We start from the raw sequence: 15,771 nt of genomic DNA, 5'->3' as shown, positions 1-15,771 counted from the left end.
GCTATACGAGCCTCTTTTAGCCTGTTATACGAACACAATTGCAATTTTTCTGCTGTGTTATACAAATCTGTCTTATATGAACCCATATTATAGGGGGTCTACTGTATATGCATTATGTAAAGTCTATAAACAGAAAAAAAATTGTTTTTAATTAAAATATTTCAAAATTGTATGATGACAGTGTGGATCAATAAACATCAAATTTAGGCTTTAAAGACTAATGCTTATGTTATTAATTAATCTATAATGAATATAGAATTTCAATAATTTTTTATTTTTCATTTAATAACAAAAATTCAACAACAACACATTATTTCTTAAAATTATATTTTCTTATAATGTTAATATTTTTTCAGTTTTCCTTTCACTTCAATAAAAATGAAAAATGTTAGTTTAATCTACCAGAGTATTTAAATGATTATTTTATCACAAAAAAATTTTGTATCTTATTCTTCATTCGTGTTAAAGCACTAGTGTACTGAAGATTCTTTATTTGCCCTAAACTGCACTGAAATAAAAGTCAGTGCTTGTCAAGGCAAACTTTGTTCTTTGAAAATGGTGTCAATTTAAACACACACCAATTTTAGGGTTGCTAACATAAATTGCTTGGTACATACTAGGACACACTAATGCTCCAACCTGAATGCAACCCTTAATTCAAAAAATGAATTTATAAGTTTCTCCTTACATTAAACATATAATTCTGGAAAACATTTAGATAAATTTTAAAATTTAATCTGAAAATTACTTAAATTTCTATGTAAGTTTTTCCAATATAAATTCTAGTGTAAAAACGTACATGGTAAAATTTNTGCATATGTATAATATTCAAATATATATTGCATAATGCAGTATAGATATTAAATTCTAGTTTACAATAATAAATATGAAAATAATATTTTTTGAAGTTCATCACCATCATATTTCTAAATTATATATTTTGAAAAATATCGTTTATTAAACTGTCGAAATATAAATATTAGATACCATTTGACAAGTCAGAAAAATGTTATAAACAATAAATTCCTGATGTTAAAATATCTGTTGGCAAGCTAAAAATACATATTGACAACTTTTTATATAACAACTTTTGAATTTTCATTTAACCAAATAAGCCTAATTTTAGCTCTTATTCTTTATTAATTTCTTTCCATCAAATTCTTTAATAAATATATATATAATCATAATAGTTCAGGACGCTCTACTGCATATAATTTCCCAAATTTAATAAAATTATGTTTTGAAATATTGATTAGAGCTTTGTAAAAAAATATATATATTTCGTACAAAACTATAATAAATACATTATTAATTAATATATATTTTATATTGTTTTCATATATATACATTATCAGTTGCTGTTTTATAATAGAACTGAAATTAATATATTTACATAAAGTAGCAACAGATAACTTATACAACATATACAAATGAAAATAATAATTAGTTCGGTTTTAAATTTACTGAAAAACTATTTATGTACAGATATCCCTATATAACACTGTAGTTAACAAAAGTATACTATTCTTTTTTGTTACTAAGAGAAATATGTTTATTAAAGCAATCAATAACTAACAATCACAATCAAAAGTATTGCACATTAATATTAATTTTAGTTAAACAAGGGCATTTTCTTTTTACAAAGTATCATCATCATCTTAGCTGTTTTGTTGATCTTTATCAGAAATACCAGCAACATCTTCATTTTTTTTATTTTTATCATAAAAAACTTTTTATGGATGACAAATTAAAAATATGTTATTAATTGAAAATTCATTCTCTCTGGTTACATTTGTTCAGTCGAGATGATTCTTTTCTCAGAATTTGTGTTTGAATACCAAATTGTCAGAGTTGGAAACAGTTTGAGTTCTGGATTACCAATGTATTTTGTTCATCATTTTTACAAATAATTACAGTAGAACCTCGATTATCCGGACTAATTGGGGATGAAGATAGTCCGGATAAGGAAAAATTCGGATAATCGAAACAAATACTTTAATTTGTCTTTTAATGATAATACAACACGTTTTCTTTTCGATGACATATCGGTAATATTAAAAATAAATACTGTATTTAAATTGGGATCAAATTTTCAAGAAACAAATGTTTGTATTGAATTTGCACTACTACTGACCAGCACTAACAGACTACCTATTGTTTAAAAGGCCCTCTGGTGGCACAAAAAGATGGATTTTATAAAATAAAAAGCAGTTGAAACTGCATTTTTATGAATAATAATTTGACAAACTATTTATTGTTTTATGACGAGTAAAATTTTTTTGTTGCATTCGCAGCTTTTAATTAATTAAGTAATGCATAAACCTTCGAAGCACAAGGCCCTTCGGACCACAAGGCATAGGTGGTGGCCCACGTCGTCCATGCCTTACGCCACCCTTGGTCATAGAAATGATGTAATTTGAATATAAATTATTTATAAATACGTATGTCAAGTTATATTTTTATTACGACGTAAAATATATTTCAGTTTACGACCACTGTGCCAGGTGAGACGTTGTTGAAACAAAAAAAGTTATGCATTCCATCACGTACATAAACAGTGTCATAATTCACCAAGTGCAAATCAGCAAATTCGTAAAATTTTTGTTTATTTTGAACAATCCGGATAATCGAAAATCCAGATAATATAGGTCCAGATAATTGAGGTTCTGCTGTACTTACCTACAGTTAAAAAAGGTTTAACACTTATCTAAAAATGTTTAAATAAACTTTACTAAATACAAAGATTAATCTATAAAACCAAAACACAGCGACAGTCTTAAAGGCTAAAGGATGGCATCTAGTTAAATAGGAAAGCTAGGACAAGGAAGAAAAAAATTGTACTATCAATTTTCTTTGAAAATTTTAATATTCTAAAATCCATGAGCAAATGTAAGACAACACGCATGCTGACTTCAATAAAAAAATATTGAACAACAGAGTTTGCACTTAAAAATTGTGAAATTTTGTATTGAGATTTCCCAAATTTTCCAAACCATGTTGTACAAGGGATACCTATATTAATTTTAAAAATTTCATTTACTCAGTTTTCTGTTTTAATGCTACTGGAGAATAAAACTGTACTTATTAGACGAAATAAAAGCTAATCCAAAAATTATTCATAATTAGTAAGGTCATCTAAGACAAAAATACATATCCAGAAATGAGTCGGAGAAAAAAATTATTTATTCTCTAACAGAAGTTATGAAGAGCTAAAAATTTTTAAAATGTACGTATACAATATAATGCTCTTTTCACATACGGCTTTACATATATTTTTTTCAAAGTGAGAAGTTTCAATTCTATTCATTGCTTTTCATTAAAGAAAAACAATAAAAATCCTGTATTAAAATCTTATTTAAATTCTTCTACAATAAGTATGTCTATTCAATCATAAATGCTCTAAAAATATCTTTTTATGTGTAAACACTGATTTCAATTATTTTACGTCTATAACTTGATAATATATTAATAATAAATTATGGAATTACTTATAAATATAAAAATACAATTTTAGTATTTTTTGAAAGTTTACTGTATGGTAGTTAATCAAAAAAGCAGATAACCCTTTCAAAGATAAAAATCAATAAGTCAACTGCATTCAACTATATCTGAATAAAGTAAAGAAAAATTATACTTTTTTATATATAAATTGAATGCATATGTATAATATTCAAATATATATTGCATAATGCAGTATAGATATTAAATTCTAGTTTACAATAATAAATATGAAAATAATATTTTTTGAAGTTCATCACCATCATATTTCTAAATTATATATTTTGAAAAATATCGTTTATTAAACTGTCGAAATATAAATATTAGATACCATTTGACAAGTCAGAAAAATGTTATAAACAATAAATTCCTGATGTTAAAATATCTGTTGGCAAGCTAAAAATACATATTGACAACTTTTTATATAACAACTTTTGAATTTTCATTTAACCAAATAAGCCTAATTTTAGCTCTTATTCTTTATTAATTTCTTTCCATCAAATTCTTTAATAAATATATATATAATCATAATAGTTCAGTAAATAAAGATCAAAAGTACTTCTCTAATCAAATTAAAAAAGCCATGAGTTATAGAAGCCAACATCTAATTTAACTTGATTAATAATAGAACATAATGAATCTATTTTAGCATAATAATAAAATTAGTTGTTGACTTCTATAAACTATGCTAACTCTTTGAAATTTGATTGCTAATAAAGGAAGTTAGAATGAATGTTTAATTTTTCTCTACATTTTTATTACCCAACTATTTTATGATAATTCTCAAAATGTATATTTTAAAAAAAATTCTATGATTAATTTCATTTCATGAAAAAATATAAAGTTCTCCATTTTTTCTAATTATACACTTTGCTTTATAAAAACAGAGCACTTTACATAGAATTAAATGAAAGAGTACATTATGAAAATGAATCATTCTTTTTCACATATATAAATCATTTTTCAAGTGAAAACAAACTTAAAATGTTTAATATTTATTTTTTTATATATTTAAAGCATCAATTCTCCTAGCAATGCATACTGGAATACTGTAAATGTCTTTTAAGAAATCATAAAATTTATTAATTAAAAATTTATGAAATAAATTAAAGTTTCATCTTACTACATTTTTATATTGAAAACTCTAATTTTACAGATGCTATTATGACAAATGAAGTCTTTTATTAAAAAATAAATATGAAGTTACAAACGTAATTCCAATTTGTGACTTGAACTTTTACTATTGCAATGATAAAAAAGTATTTTAAAATTTTTTTATGATTCTTAGAGCTTCTGATTTGTTGTTCTGAAAATGAATTACTCATTTAGTGTGAAATTTGTCAGTTTGAAAATCTTACAAATCATTTACAAAAAAACTGTTGGTCTACAATTTATAACTTTTAGCAGACAGTTTTAATCTAATGGCATAGTGAAGTAGTCTAATAAATAATTTAAGTCAAAAATGACAAAACACTTTACTTATATAAACTAAACTATGAATCAATGTATAAAACATATTTTGTTAAATAATTTTGATTTTTCTATTATTTTTAGTACACACTATAAACTTATGTGAAATTAATAAATAACAAATTAATTAAACTACTTTTACCAGTAAAATCATTGTGTTTCTTAAAAAAAAAATAAGTTATAATTTATACAAATACTAAAAATAATTTGCAAATCAAATAACTGGAAAAAATCCAGTTTATTGATCACAAATGATTTCTATTCTTCAGAAAATCATCTAAAATATTCTATATAATCATGACATATATTACAGACTTTTTATAACTATTTTTCATACATTTTTATGTAATCATACTATAAATTATTTGAAAAGCTTATATTCTACCATCTTTGGTAATTATATTGTATAAAATTTATTTAACTACCTTAATTGTCATCACTAATACTTATTCTTAATTCAATATTAAGTGTAAAGCAACAACAAATGTATAATTACTTAAGTATATTAATAAAATAAGAACAGATAATTGACAAACAAATTATTAAGAGAATGAAATTAATCTTTCAAATTACTTATGATCTAAATAAAAATTATAATAGAAACAAACTGATTAAAAATACATAACTAAAAGAAATTAATTCTCAGAAAACATAACTAAAGGAATTGATTATTTAAATCTAATAAATTTGTTTAGTCATCAAAAAACTTATTAAAAGTTTTATGTATTAACTGTTGGGAATTCAGTAAACATCATTAAAGAGCTAAACTATGTTTAAAAATCTCATTGTTAAAATAATCATTACATATCACTTTTAAATTTCAACACCTAAGCAAAATGCTTTATAAGATTCAACATAATAAGAATTAATAATATATTCAATCTTAAAAACTTACAGTGATGGATTGTAGATTAGAAAAGCTGAAACATGAATTTAAATAATTATCATCTAATTTGCTGAAATTTCTATTTAGGTAATAAAATTATATAATATATAATTTGTGTGTTTAGCTTTAAAATTTATTTGTAATATAAGAACTGGTTATCAATGATTTATAAACACATTAAAATCAAATTTCGTTAAATTCTATTACATAAATTACTATATATTATTGATTTCATTCTTTGTTTCTAAGAAAATAATGCCAATAAGATTCTATAATTAAAATAAAATAAGCATTTAAAAATTTATCATATAAGACTGAAATGTGAAATGAGAATATATGCATCATAAATTTTGTAACCATGATTTATCCTTCAACCGATGACTGTCATATTAAAAATGATTTTACATATTAAATCACATTTTATTATTAAACATTCATTTAATGTCAATGACATTTTTAATCAGTTCTACTGTTATTTTCTCAACAACTAAAATATTTAACTGCCAATTTATTATTTAAGAATCTCAAATAAAAAATAAAATAAATCAGGATAGTGTCTCAACAATAATCAATCAGTGCATTCATAAAATGATACTAAGATGTTTAATACTTTCTAGTTTATTGGCTTTAAACTGAAGTTAAACAAACAAAACAAATTTAAAAATCATCAAAAGATGCATATTAATATAATTATAGAATGACTTTAAAGTTTATCAATGTAATAATGCTATACTTTTAAAAATTTCTTTTAATTTTGCAATCACATTCTTTTTTTTAATTGGAATTGATTACAACAGGGATAAAGAATATGAACAGAAACCAGAAAAATAGGTTTTGTCTTTAGTAAAAATGACACATTTAATATTTACAATGTTAATATATCTTTAAAGAATTTACACCAACCAGAATATATGGAAGTTTCAACAAAAACACTTTTTTTATTCTGTCAAAATGTACAATGTAGCTTCATTCTGGTGTTATTATGTTTAGTAAACTGTATATACATATATTTTGTCACTCACACCGAATAGAAATCGAAGATATCTTTATATATTTGAATGGACATTAGTTTATTTGTATGGAAGACTTTTGTCAATGTGTACTGAACGTGTTCAAACTTGTATTGCACTTTGTGAGATATGTTCATTCTCGGTTGTGACGGTCTGTCTGTTTTATTGTCTTTTTTTTCTTTTTATTAAACGATAAACTACGTGTAAAATTACTCACCGAGTCTTAACTCGCCAAAATTCCCACATCCGATCTTCTTACCAACTTTAAAATTGGGACCGACCATCAGGACCCCCGAATTACCAGATGACGACTGCCTGGCTGACGTGTAAGTGTGCATGGCTTTAAAGTCGGATATCTTATACTTCCTCGGGTTATCTTGGCGAGAATTATCTTTTAATTCTCGCTTTTGCATTTTTCGTCTAGAACAACCGCATTAGGCTTAACACGTCCGCCATGAATTGCGGCAAGACGGCGATCAATTACATCCCCGAGATTGTTCGTTCCGTAGTAGCATATTTAATCGACTGTTGCGGGATCTCTTTTAGAGTAGTTTAACATTGACTTGCGATTTGTAAATTCGATGTTTATTATCCGTGATTCATCCCAAGAACAAAGCAACAAACCAACGACTCGTCGGCTTCACGACCTCATCCCCGCCTCGAACCCAGATCCGACTGTCGTCGAAGCCATTGCACTAAACAATCGAGATCTCCGACCTTTAACAAAAAAATATTAACCGTCTTCTACCGTTCGTTACAAAACATCTTATATTAATATTTTACGTATATTTATAATTATTAAAAAAAATAGAATGTAAGCAAAAAATATTTCTTAGATGATGATATTTAATATAACAGAACTTTTTTTTGGACACTGGCCACCAGAGGGCCGTGTCCAAAAATTAGCAGAGCAGCGCTTCAGAATAGTCTTTTTGACATTTTTATATTAATTTTCTATATTTTGATTATTATGTGTTGATTGATCCTTTTCGAATACAATACATAATTTTAATATTCATTTCTAAAATTCAAACAGTAAAAGACCCAATAAAAATCAAGAAAAAAAAATGGCATGGAGACAACAGCGCCAAAAGATCGACTACATTTTTTTAAAAAGATAACAATTTTATATGTAAAATGAATAAATGTAACAAATGACTCGCATTAAGTTTTTTTTATATTTTACTTTTCCAGCTGTAAGGACACTAACAGAACAATTTTAAAATTTTAAATTTATATAGAACTTTACAGTTCTGTATAAAAATGATTGAAAGTTTCTAAAAATTTAATTTTTTTTACAACTTTTCATATCTTTATATCTTATATTTAAAAAGTTATCATTATTATTATTTATTTAAAAATAAAAAATAATAATAATGACTATATTTTAATGTAGCATGAGCATATATTTTACACATTATACTATTTTTTCCTCTCTGTAAATATATGAAGTTGTATATACACTGTGAATGTGTATATGTATATAAACAGATTTATATAGAGAAGAGTAGCATAAGCTTCTAATACAAAACACCTTCAAATTTAGCCATTTATGTAAAAACATAACATGAAAGTGATTGAAAAACATTTAAAATGAACATAAATAAAAATTATTTATTATAAACGTACCGTTATATTAATATTTGGTTTGGTGTGGTTTGATAAGATACTGCAACCCAACATATGGACTATCTGCCAAGGAAACATTACCTTCCGGGAGGATTTTTATGGGAAAATTGTCCATATTTCGGTGTTAGACACGCAAATAAACACAGGAACACTCCACGCGACCAGCTCGGTGAGGCGCGAACTCTGATCAGTATTCGATGGTTTTATTCATTCGGTCACTGGTGGACCACCATTCTATCAATATTTGTGAAATGATAATATAATAATAATATATATATATATATATCCGCTTCCGAAAAAAATAAATGAGACACATCATTTGTGTCTTGCCCATATACCGTCTCATCAAGGATGATCAGATAACCACGAAAATAAAAGAGAACATTTTATTCCAAAATGAGAGACGTTAATAGAAAATACAAAATATGTATTTTTGGTCGCCGCATTGTGGGTCTAATTACAGTAGAGCCTCGATTATCCGACCCAATTGGGGACTGGGGTTGGTCGGATAATTGAAAAGTCGGATAACCGAAAAGTATGAAAAAATCCATTATTCGTGTACTATATTATTATATCCCATGTAATTAGTATATTAGTATACCGTTATTAACCTACTTCGCGTTGAATTTTCATCGATGTTAAGCCTAACAAAAATTTTTTAAAATAATAATCGTTGCTATTGTATCGTTAAAAATTAGAAAATTAAGCCTCGTTTAAATACTGGCTCCCTTTCATGGTCGATTGAGTGTTGCCAGCTAAAACACGTAAAAATAATATTAAAGTAGCCAAGACATAGCCAAATATTGTAGCGCCACATCACTAGCGGACATTTGAAATTTGCCGACTAGGAGGGTCGGTTAACCGAGGTGACGGTTAATCGGGGGTCGGATAATCGAGGCTCTACTGTAAACTCATAATGGCATAGAAAAATGCCCATAGTGTCCACAGGATGAAAAGATTCAAAAATGAAAAAATAAAATCCCACTCTATATAGCTTCCTTACATACTTGTCTCTAAAATATTTATATTTTTTTTATAATATGAAGCATAACATATATAAAATAATGTCTTTAAAATAAATTCATATTTTCTAATTGTGTATTGAGAAATTTTGCTTTGAAATGCAACAATATATAAAGAGATTCTGGAAGACCGTTGGCCATTTGGGTGCAAATTGAAGTTCTACTTATTGATAACTTTATAATAAATTAATTTATTGAAAATTTTGCCGTGTTCTATTCGATTAAGTTTATTTCATTGTTTTTAGCTTTATCTTTGATTATTCATTGAATATATTTTGTATTTTAACATATATATATTATCGTATATTTGTTAATTGGACTGAGCAATGAATTATTTTAGTTCATTATTTTTTTTGTCCACCGCCCTTTGGCACAAAGAGACCTTTTTTAAAAATCAATTCTATCGTGGATTCACCAAACCCATAATAAAGTAGTTGTGTTGTAAGGGACAGAACCCGACATAACAGGGACGGATCACTTCCAAAAACTTCCTGGGATTTTTCGATCTGCCCGAATTCAATCTCTGGTTGCCAGAGTGGTAGGATTATATGTGCAGACAAAATTTTATATACAGTATATATTTTTTGTGTAGTTTTGGAATCATCCATGCAAAAATAATCAATAAAAATGTGTTCAATCTCACGCAGAATTTTTCAAATACAGTATCTATTTTCTAAACACATGTTTAACTTTAGTTAAAAATACAGTATTTATAAAACGCATAAAATATGAGAATACTCTTAATTACATTAAAACATATTAATTTTATGCTCATTCAAATCAAGGATTTCAGCAATTCCTGAATTGATTATTTTTTAATTAACTCTTTCGGTCCTGTGGGCACTAAGAGGGCCTTTTTCCAAATCCATCGTTGTCAGTCAATGAGTGTAGCTGGATAGTGAGGGACAAGTTCTGACATATTCTGGACAGACCACCCATAAAACTTCTTGGGTTTTTTCTCCAGGATCCGATTCCGGATCTCTAAGAGAGGTAAGTTAGTGCTTAAAAGGCCCACCAGTGGTCAAAAGGTTCCGTTACCTGAACACTAAGAGTTCGGTCGTGGGATCGCACCTCGCCAGGAGGGGCTGGCCACGTGGAGTTTTCCAGGTTTTCTCCATGTCTGTAACGCCTGAATAGGGGCTAGTTATCCTTAAAAGATCTCCCGGAAGTCCTAGGCAGAGCGCCCAAGTATTGCTTTGCCGTAACTTAACTAAACAAACTAGTGCCTTAAAAGCCTCGTTCAAAATAAGGCTATCAAATTAAACCGAATTTTTATAAAGATTAAGCAAAAATTAATGTGTAATTAGTTTTAAAAATTATGCAAATTGTAATTAAAATAGTTATTGTAGAATATATTGATAAATTTAGCTCGTATAAAAGTGTTATAAGATTTATATTTACAATTTTTATCTATAAAAATTAAATTATGAATCACATATTCTCAAATATTAAAATAAAACATTTTTAATATTTAATAGCAAATTTATAAATTTGCTGTTTAATATTAAATACAGTAATGCCTCGACTTACGCTACCCCGACTTACGCGAACCTGGAGTTACGCGATTTTCAAATCTCGTCGATTCGTCTTTTGTTTGAGCGCCACTCAACTCTTGATTACTCACTCCTCCCACACTATTGTTCAGCTTACATGTTCGGACGTGTCGCGCGGAATCCACACATAGATACAATTTATTTTCTGTTATTTATTTCTGTGTTTGTTATATCTACCGAGACTCGAGAGACTCTATGTGATGATTTCTTCTAACCGTGAACGAATCAAAAGACGAGATAGGATTAACGAGAATATTTATTAGCTTACATACATCCGACTTGGGTTTTACGCAAATTGCGAAATTATACCCCGACTTACGCGGTAATCGCTCGGTCCCACCTATCGCGTAAGTTCGGGGTATCACTGTATTAAAAAGATGTAAATTAAATATTGGATTATATTTAATTTACATGTATTTCTTATTTCACATAGTAAAAGTACGTAAAATATTTGAAACTGGCACAGAATAACTCGTAATTTCTTGTAATCGTAAGTTATTCATATTATTTCAACCAAAAGCTTCTTCATAAAATAGTTTTTTTATTTTTTATTAAAATTGATGATATTAATACTCTATTATAATTATACAACTGGTAAGAGACTTTTTTTCATTAATTTGATCTTAAAAGCACTTAACGTATGCTTGTTGAAGGCCGGATGGTCGAGATGGCTAAGGTGTCAGCTTACCGCTCTGGGGAACTCGAAATCTTATCTATATCTGGGCGAGCAATCTCAAGAATTTTTCGGAGGTGGTCTGTCCCGAATACGTTGGCTCATTACTCACCATCTGACTGACCCATTGTGAGCGCGTCTGAACTCACGATGGGTATTTTTAAAAAGCTCTCTTAGTATCTTTAAAAAAAGCACTCTTAAACAGGACACAGAGACGAAGAAAACGTATGATTTACATAAACAACTAATATAAAATTGATGAATTATTCAAATAATATATTCTCATATTCCTCACAACATCAAAAGAAAATATTATCTATTTAAATATGAAAAAAAGAACCTTGTTATGTTTATTAAAATAAGATGTGTTTAAATAATCGCTCTGATATGGTTAAACAGATCTAAAGGGCAAAATTATGGGTGAGAATTTAATCATAAAAAATTAATTAAAAAGCTTATATAATCCAATAATTTTATCGATTTAAACATACAAATAATAAATAATACAGACTAATAAACCAAATCTGAGATAAGTAGTTTGTGTACGCTATAATTGAACAACGGCTCTTGACCTTTTCGCATTGTCATGACCTCGAACAACAACAGGTTATAAAAAAGCAACTTTTTTTAATACAAAATACCGTAATAATAAAACAATTTATTATTCAAATATTTTACTTAAGTGCTATACATTTATTGATATGCGTGCTGACACGAAAATTTCAGATCGAACCGTTTTCGAAAGTTATATTTTTTACACTACAAACACGAAGTGATGGAATTAACATTAAAAATTGAATGAATAAAATAAATTTAACTTAGAAGTAAAAATATTTTGCTAAGTAATCAAAAATAAAATTTTTCTCTTCTTTAACTCTATGGGCAATAAAAGGACTCTATTTTATGCCCATCAGAGGTTTGACAAAGCTCAATTGGTAAAGCTCATTATGTCAGAAACAGATCCGCCTACCAAAAAAAATCAGAAGAAACTTATTAGGTGAAAAATTAAAAAAAAATACAATTTGTTCCGAAAAGGAACCATTATAAGTGTATTTGAATAGAGGGAGAATATTTTGTAAAGTCAAAATAGAAGATATATCTTGCATTTGATATCGAAAAGGAGGATATGTTCTTTTGGATACAATATGGCAACCTACTCTATAATGGCAGGCTGACGTTCACTCTTTTATCACTTTGCCCATGCGGTAGTCTTTGACTTTATTTCGTGAAATAATAAAGTTAATATATTTTTATTTAAAACATTCCAGATGGTATATGAATACTTAATTTGAAATAATGTAATAAAAATGTTAATTTAATAAGCCTTACCAACCAACGTACACAAATGAAATAATTTTTATCATTAATAAAGTTTTCAGTATAATCTCGAATTAATATTAAATGTTAAATAAGAAATAATTTTAGATAAACTTAATTAATATCTATCATTTTTATTACGGCATGAAAGATATTTATTGTATAAGTCGTTTTCTTACGTGTATCGTATAATTTATAGTATAGTAAGAATGTATACTACAATTTTTATGTACTGTATAAATAATGGCCTGATGGTCGAGATGGTTAACGTGCCAGCCTATTGCTCTAGAGGTACTCGATACTTTTTTTTTATTCGGATAGTATTTATATAGGCGCTACTTTGAGAAGATTGGAACAAAGAATCTTATACTTGACAGAGACTTATACTCGTCATAATGCGGTAAATACTCTATACTCTATTACAGGGGTGGCCAACCTTTTGCATACAATGCGCCAATTTTCTGACAGACGAGTTCAGATGCGCCATATAAATCGAACACTTTTTATACAGTCTTACGTTCAGTGTTAGGGGTTGATAAATAGAGATAAGAATAAATCTGCTTCGCTTAGGGGAGAAAAGGGAATAATTTAATCACGCAGTTGAATTAATTAATTTATGACAGTTTATTGAAGCACCAATTTACAATAGTAAGCAATGATCTCCTGTACGAGAGGGTGATTGCTTGATGATGGTGCTATAGCTGCCAACGTCTTGTTTGGTGAAGATTACTCTGCACCACAATTATTGGCACTGAAAACGAGATCAGCTTGGAATAACTTTAATCACAATAAATGTTTTCAACCATTTACACGCCTGTAAACTGATCGGAAATAAAGATCACAAAACTCACAATACATGCATACACTGTAATTTACTATGTGGAGAACACTCATTTTATCTGCAAAATAGACTGTAACGAATTGTGCAACAAATGAACTTGCCAAGACAGATTATAAAAAATNAACTCTTTCTTCCCTGTGGGCACTAAGAGGGCCTCTTTTTGCAAGCCCATTATGGGTTCGGCCAGGCCCACAATGGGGCTGCCGGGTGGTGAGGGACGGGGTTCGACATATCCGAACGGACCACCCCCGAAAAATTCTGGGGATTTTTCGACCCGTTCGGATTCGAACCCGGGTCCCCCAGAGCGGTAGGCTGCCACCTTGACCGCTTGACTTTAACTTTTGTTCTTTACAAATCAAAATATTTCTAATAAATAGCATATTTTACACCATTATCTGCCACATCAGGTATTTTTGTATTTTCCAATTTGTATTTAACATTAAATTTCAATTCACAGCCGTGTGTGAATTGGAAAATAGAAAAATACAGGAATTATATTTTAGCAGAATAGATATTTACGTCAGAAAAACTAGGAGGAGGATATTAATAAATATTAATCAGAATACATTGAACAAAAAATGTACGAAATTTCTTATACGTGCATAAATTTAGGTTTGAAACGTTACTGGCCGGATGGGGTTAATTTTTTTTAACTCTTTCCGTTTCGTGGGCACTAAGTGGGCTTTTTCAGCAAGTCCTTTATGGGTTCGGCCAGGTCCACAATGGGGCGCCGGGTAGTGACGGACGAGGGACACCTTAACCGCTCGGCCATCCGGCCGTCCGATGGGGTTAGGGTGGCAGCCTACCGCTCTGGGGGACCCGGGTTCGAATCCGAACTGGTCGAAAAATCCCCAGGAATTTTTCGGGGGGTGGTCCGTTCGGATATGTCGGGCCCCATCCCTCACCACCCGGTAGTCCCATTGTGGGCCTGGCCGAACCCATAATGGGCTTGCTAAAAGAGGCCTTCTTAGTGCCCACAGGGCGGAAAGAGTTTTAAAAAAAATCCATTAAAATATTTTATTTATTCAGCTCGCCCATCTGATATTACAGATTTCAATGTTGAACTAGTCATATTACGATTTAATATGTCCCATCTATAAGGGATGCAGGAAAAAACGTGCACAATTCTTGTACAATGTTAAAAAATTAACTGTTACTTTGGCAGCATCATTTACAACTAAATGTAATGAATTCTAGAGCTTTGTACCTTGTGCGTTTCGCACAAGGTACAAAGCTCTAGAATTTATTTTTCTTAAATTTACGATTTATGTATCCGTTGTCATAAAAATTTGTCTTTCCATTCTTTCCCGAGACTACAAATATTCAAGTACAAAGTAACCGGTTTCAACTTATTTCTATTTAAGAAGTAGTTAAATAATTAAGCGACTAAGGAATTAGGGACATAAATAAAACCCTGCTGAAAGAGCCGGAATTTTACTAAAAAGCTTAACCGAACTAATCTCTAGCCAAGTACAGTGGGGACCGATTTCTTCGTAATATTATATAATAAAGACGGAAATCTTTGCAGTTCAATGAGAGTAACTGTAAAGTAAATTTTGGAAATTTCCGTGGACACCTGGTCCTAAAACGAATTAGTTAGAAAACAAACGACGGACAATCTATTAAGTTTAACATATTTAAATTTTTACAGCTACGGCGAGAAACGTTTAAAGTTTACAACCACCCTGTCGCGTCCTTTGAGGTATACTAGTATGCGACAAAAGAGGCATTTGACAATCACCGGTATCGGTACCCTCGGGAATTGGCAGCCCGCGTCCATGCAGGCGCAGCACACCCAACTAAGGCGCTAGATAACCCAGGTATGCTCATCCGCCATGTTGGTCCTTAGAAAGCAGACGACTCTCGTAGAAG

The 15,771-nt window shown here is 29.1% G+C and overlaps 1 protein-coding gene across 1 annotated transcript in view; it reads right to left on the bottom strand.

Annotated features, from left to right (window-relative positions):
* The window catches only part of LOC111625532 (casein kinase I-like), a gene marked incomplete at its 3' end in the record, with an annotated part of 56,015 nt that extends 48,424 nt beyond the window's left edge, over positions 1-7,591 (bottom strand). The window contains exon 1 of the mRNA XM_023368692.1: positions 7,082-7,591. Within this exon, the coding sequence (XP_023224460.1) occupies positions 7,082-7,277 (196 nt within the window). The remainder of the gene's footprint in view (positions 1-7,081) is intronic.
* Positions 7,592-15,771: the final 8,180 nt, after the last annotated feature.

Source organism: Centruroides sculpturatus, unplaced genomic scaffold (genome assembly GCF_000671375.1).
Source record: "Centruroides sculpturatus isolate CEXI.00-Female unplaced genomic scaffold, Cexi_2.0 scaffold105, whole genome shotgun sequence".
In the NCBI taxonomy this organism is placed as follows: domain Eukaryota; kingdom Metazoa; phylum Arthropoda; class Arachnida; order Scorpiones; family Buthidae; genus Centruroides; species Centruroides sculpturatus.
Note: the sequence above shows the minus strand (reverse complement) of the source record. Positions and strands in the feature narration are given on the sequence as shown.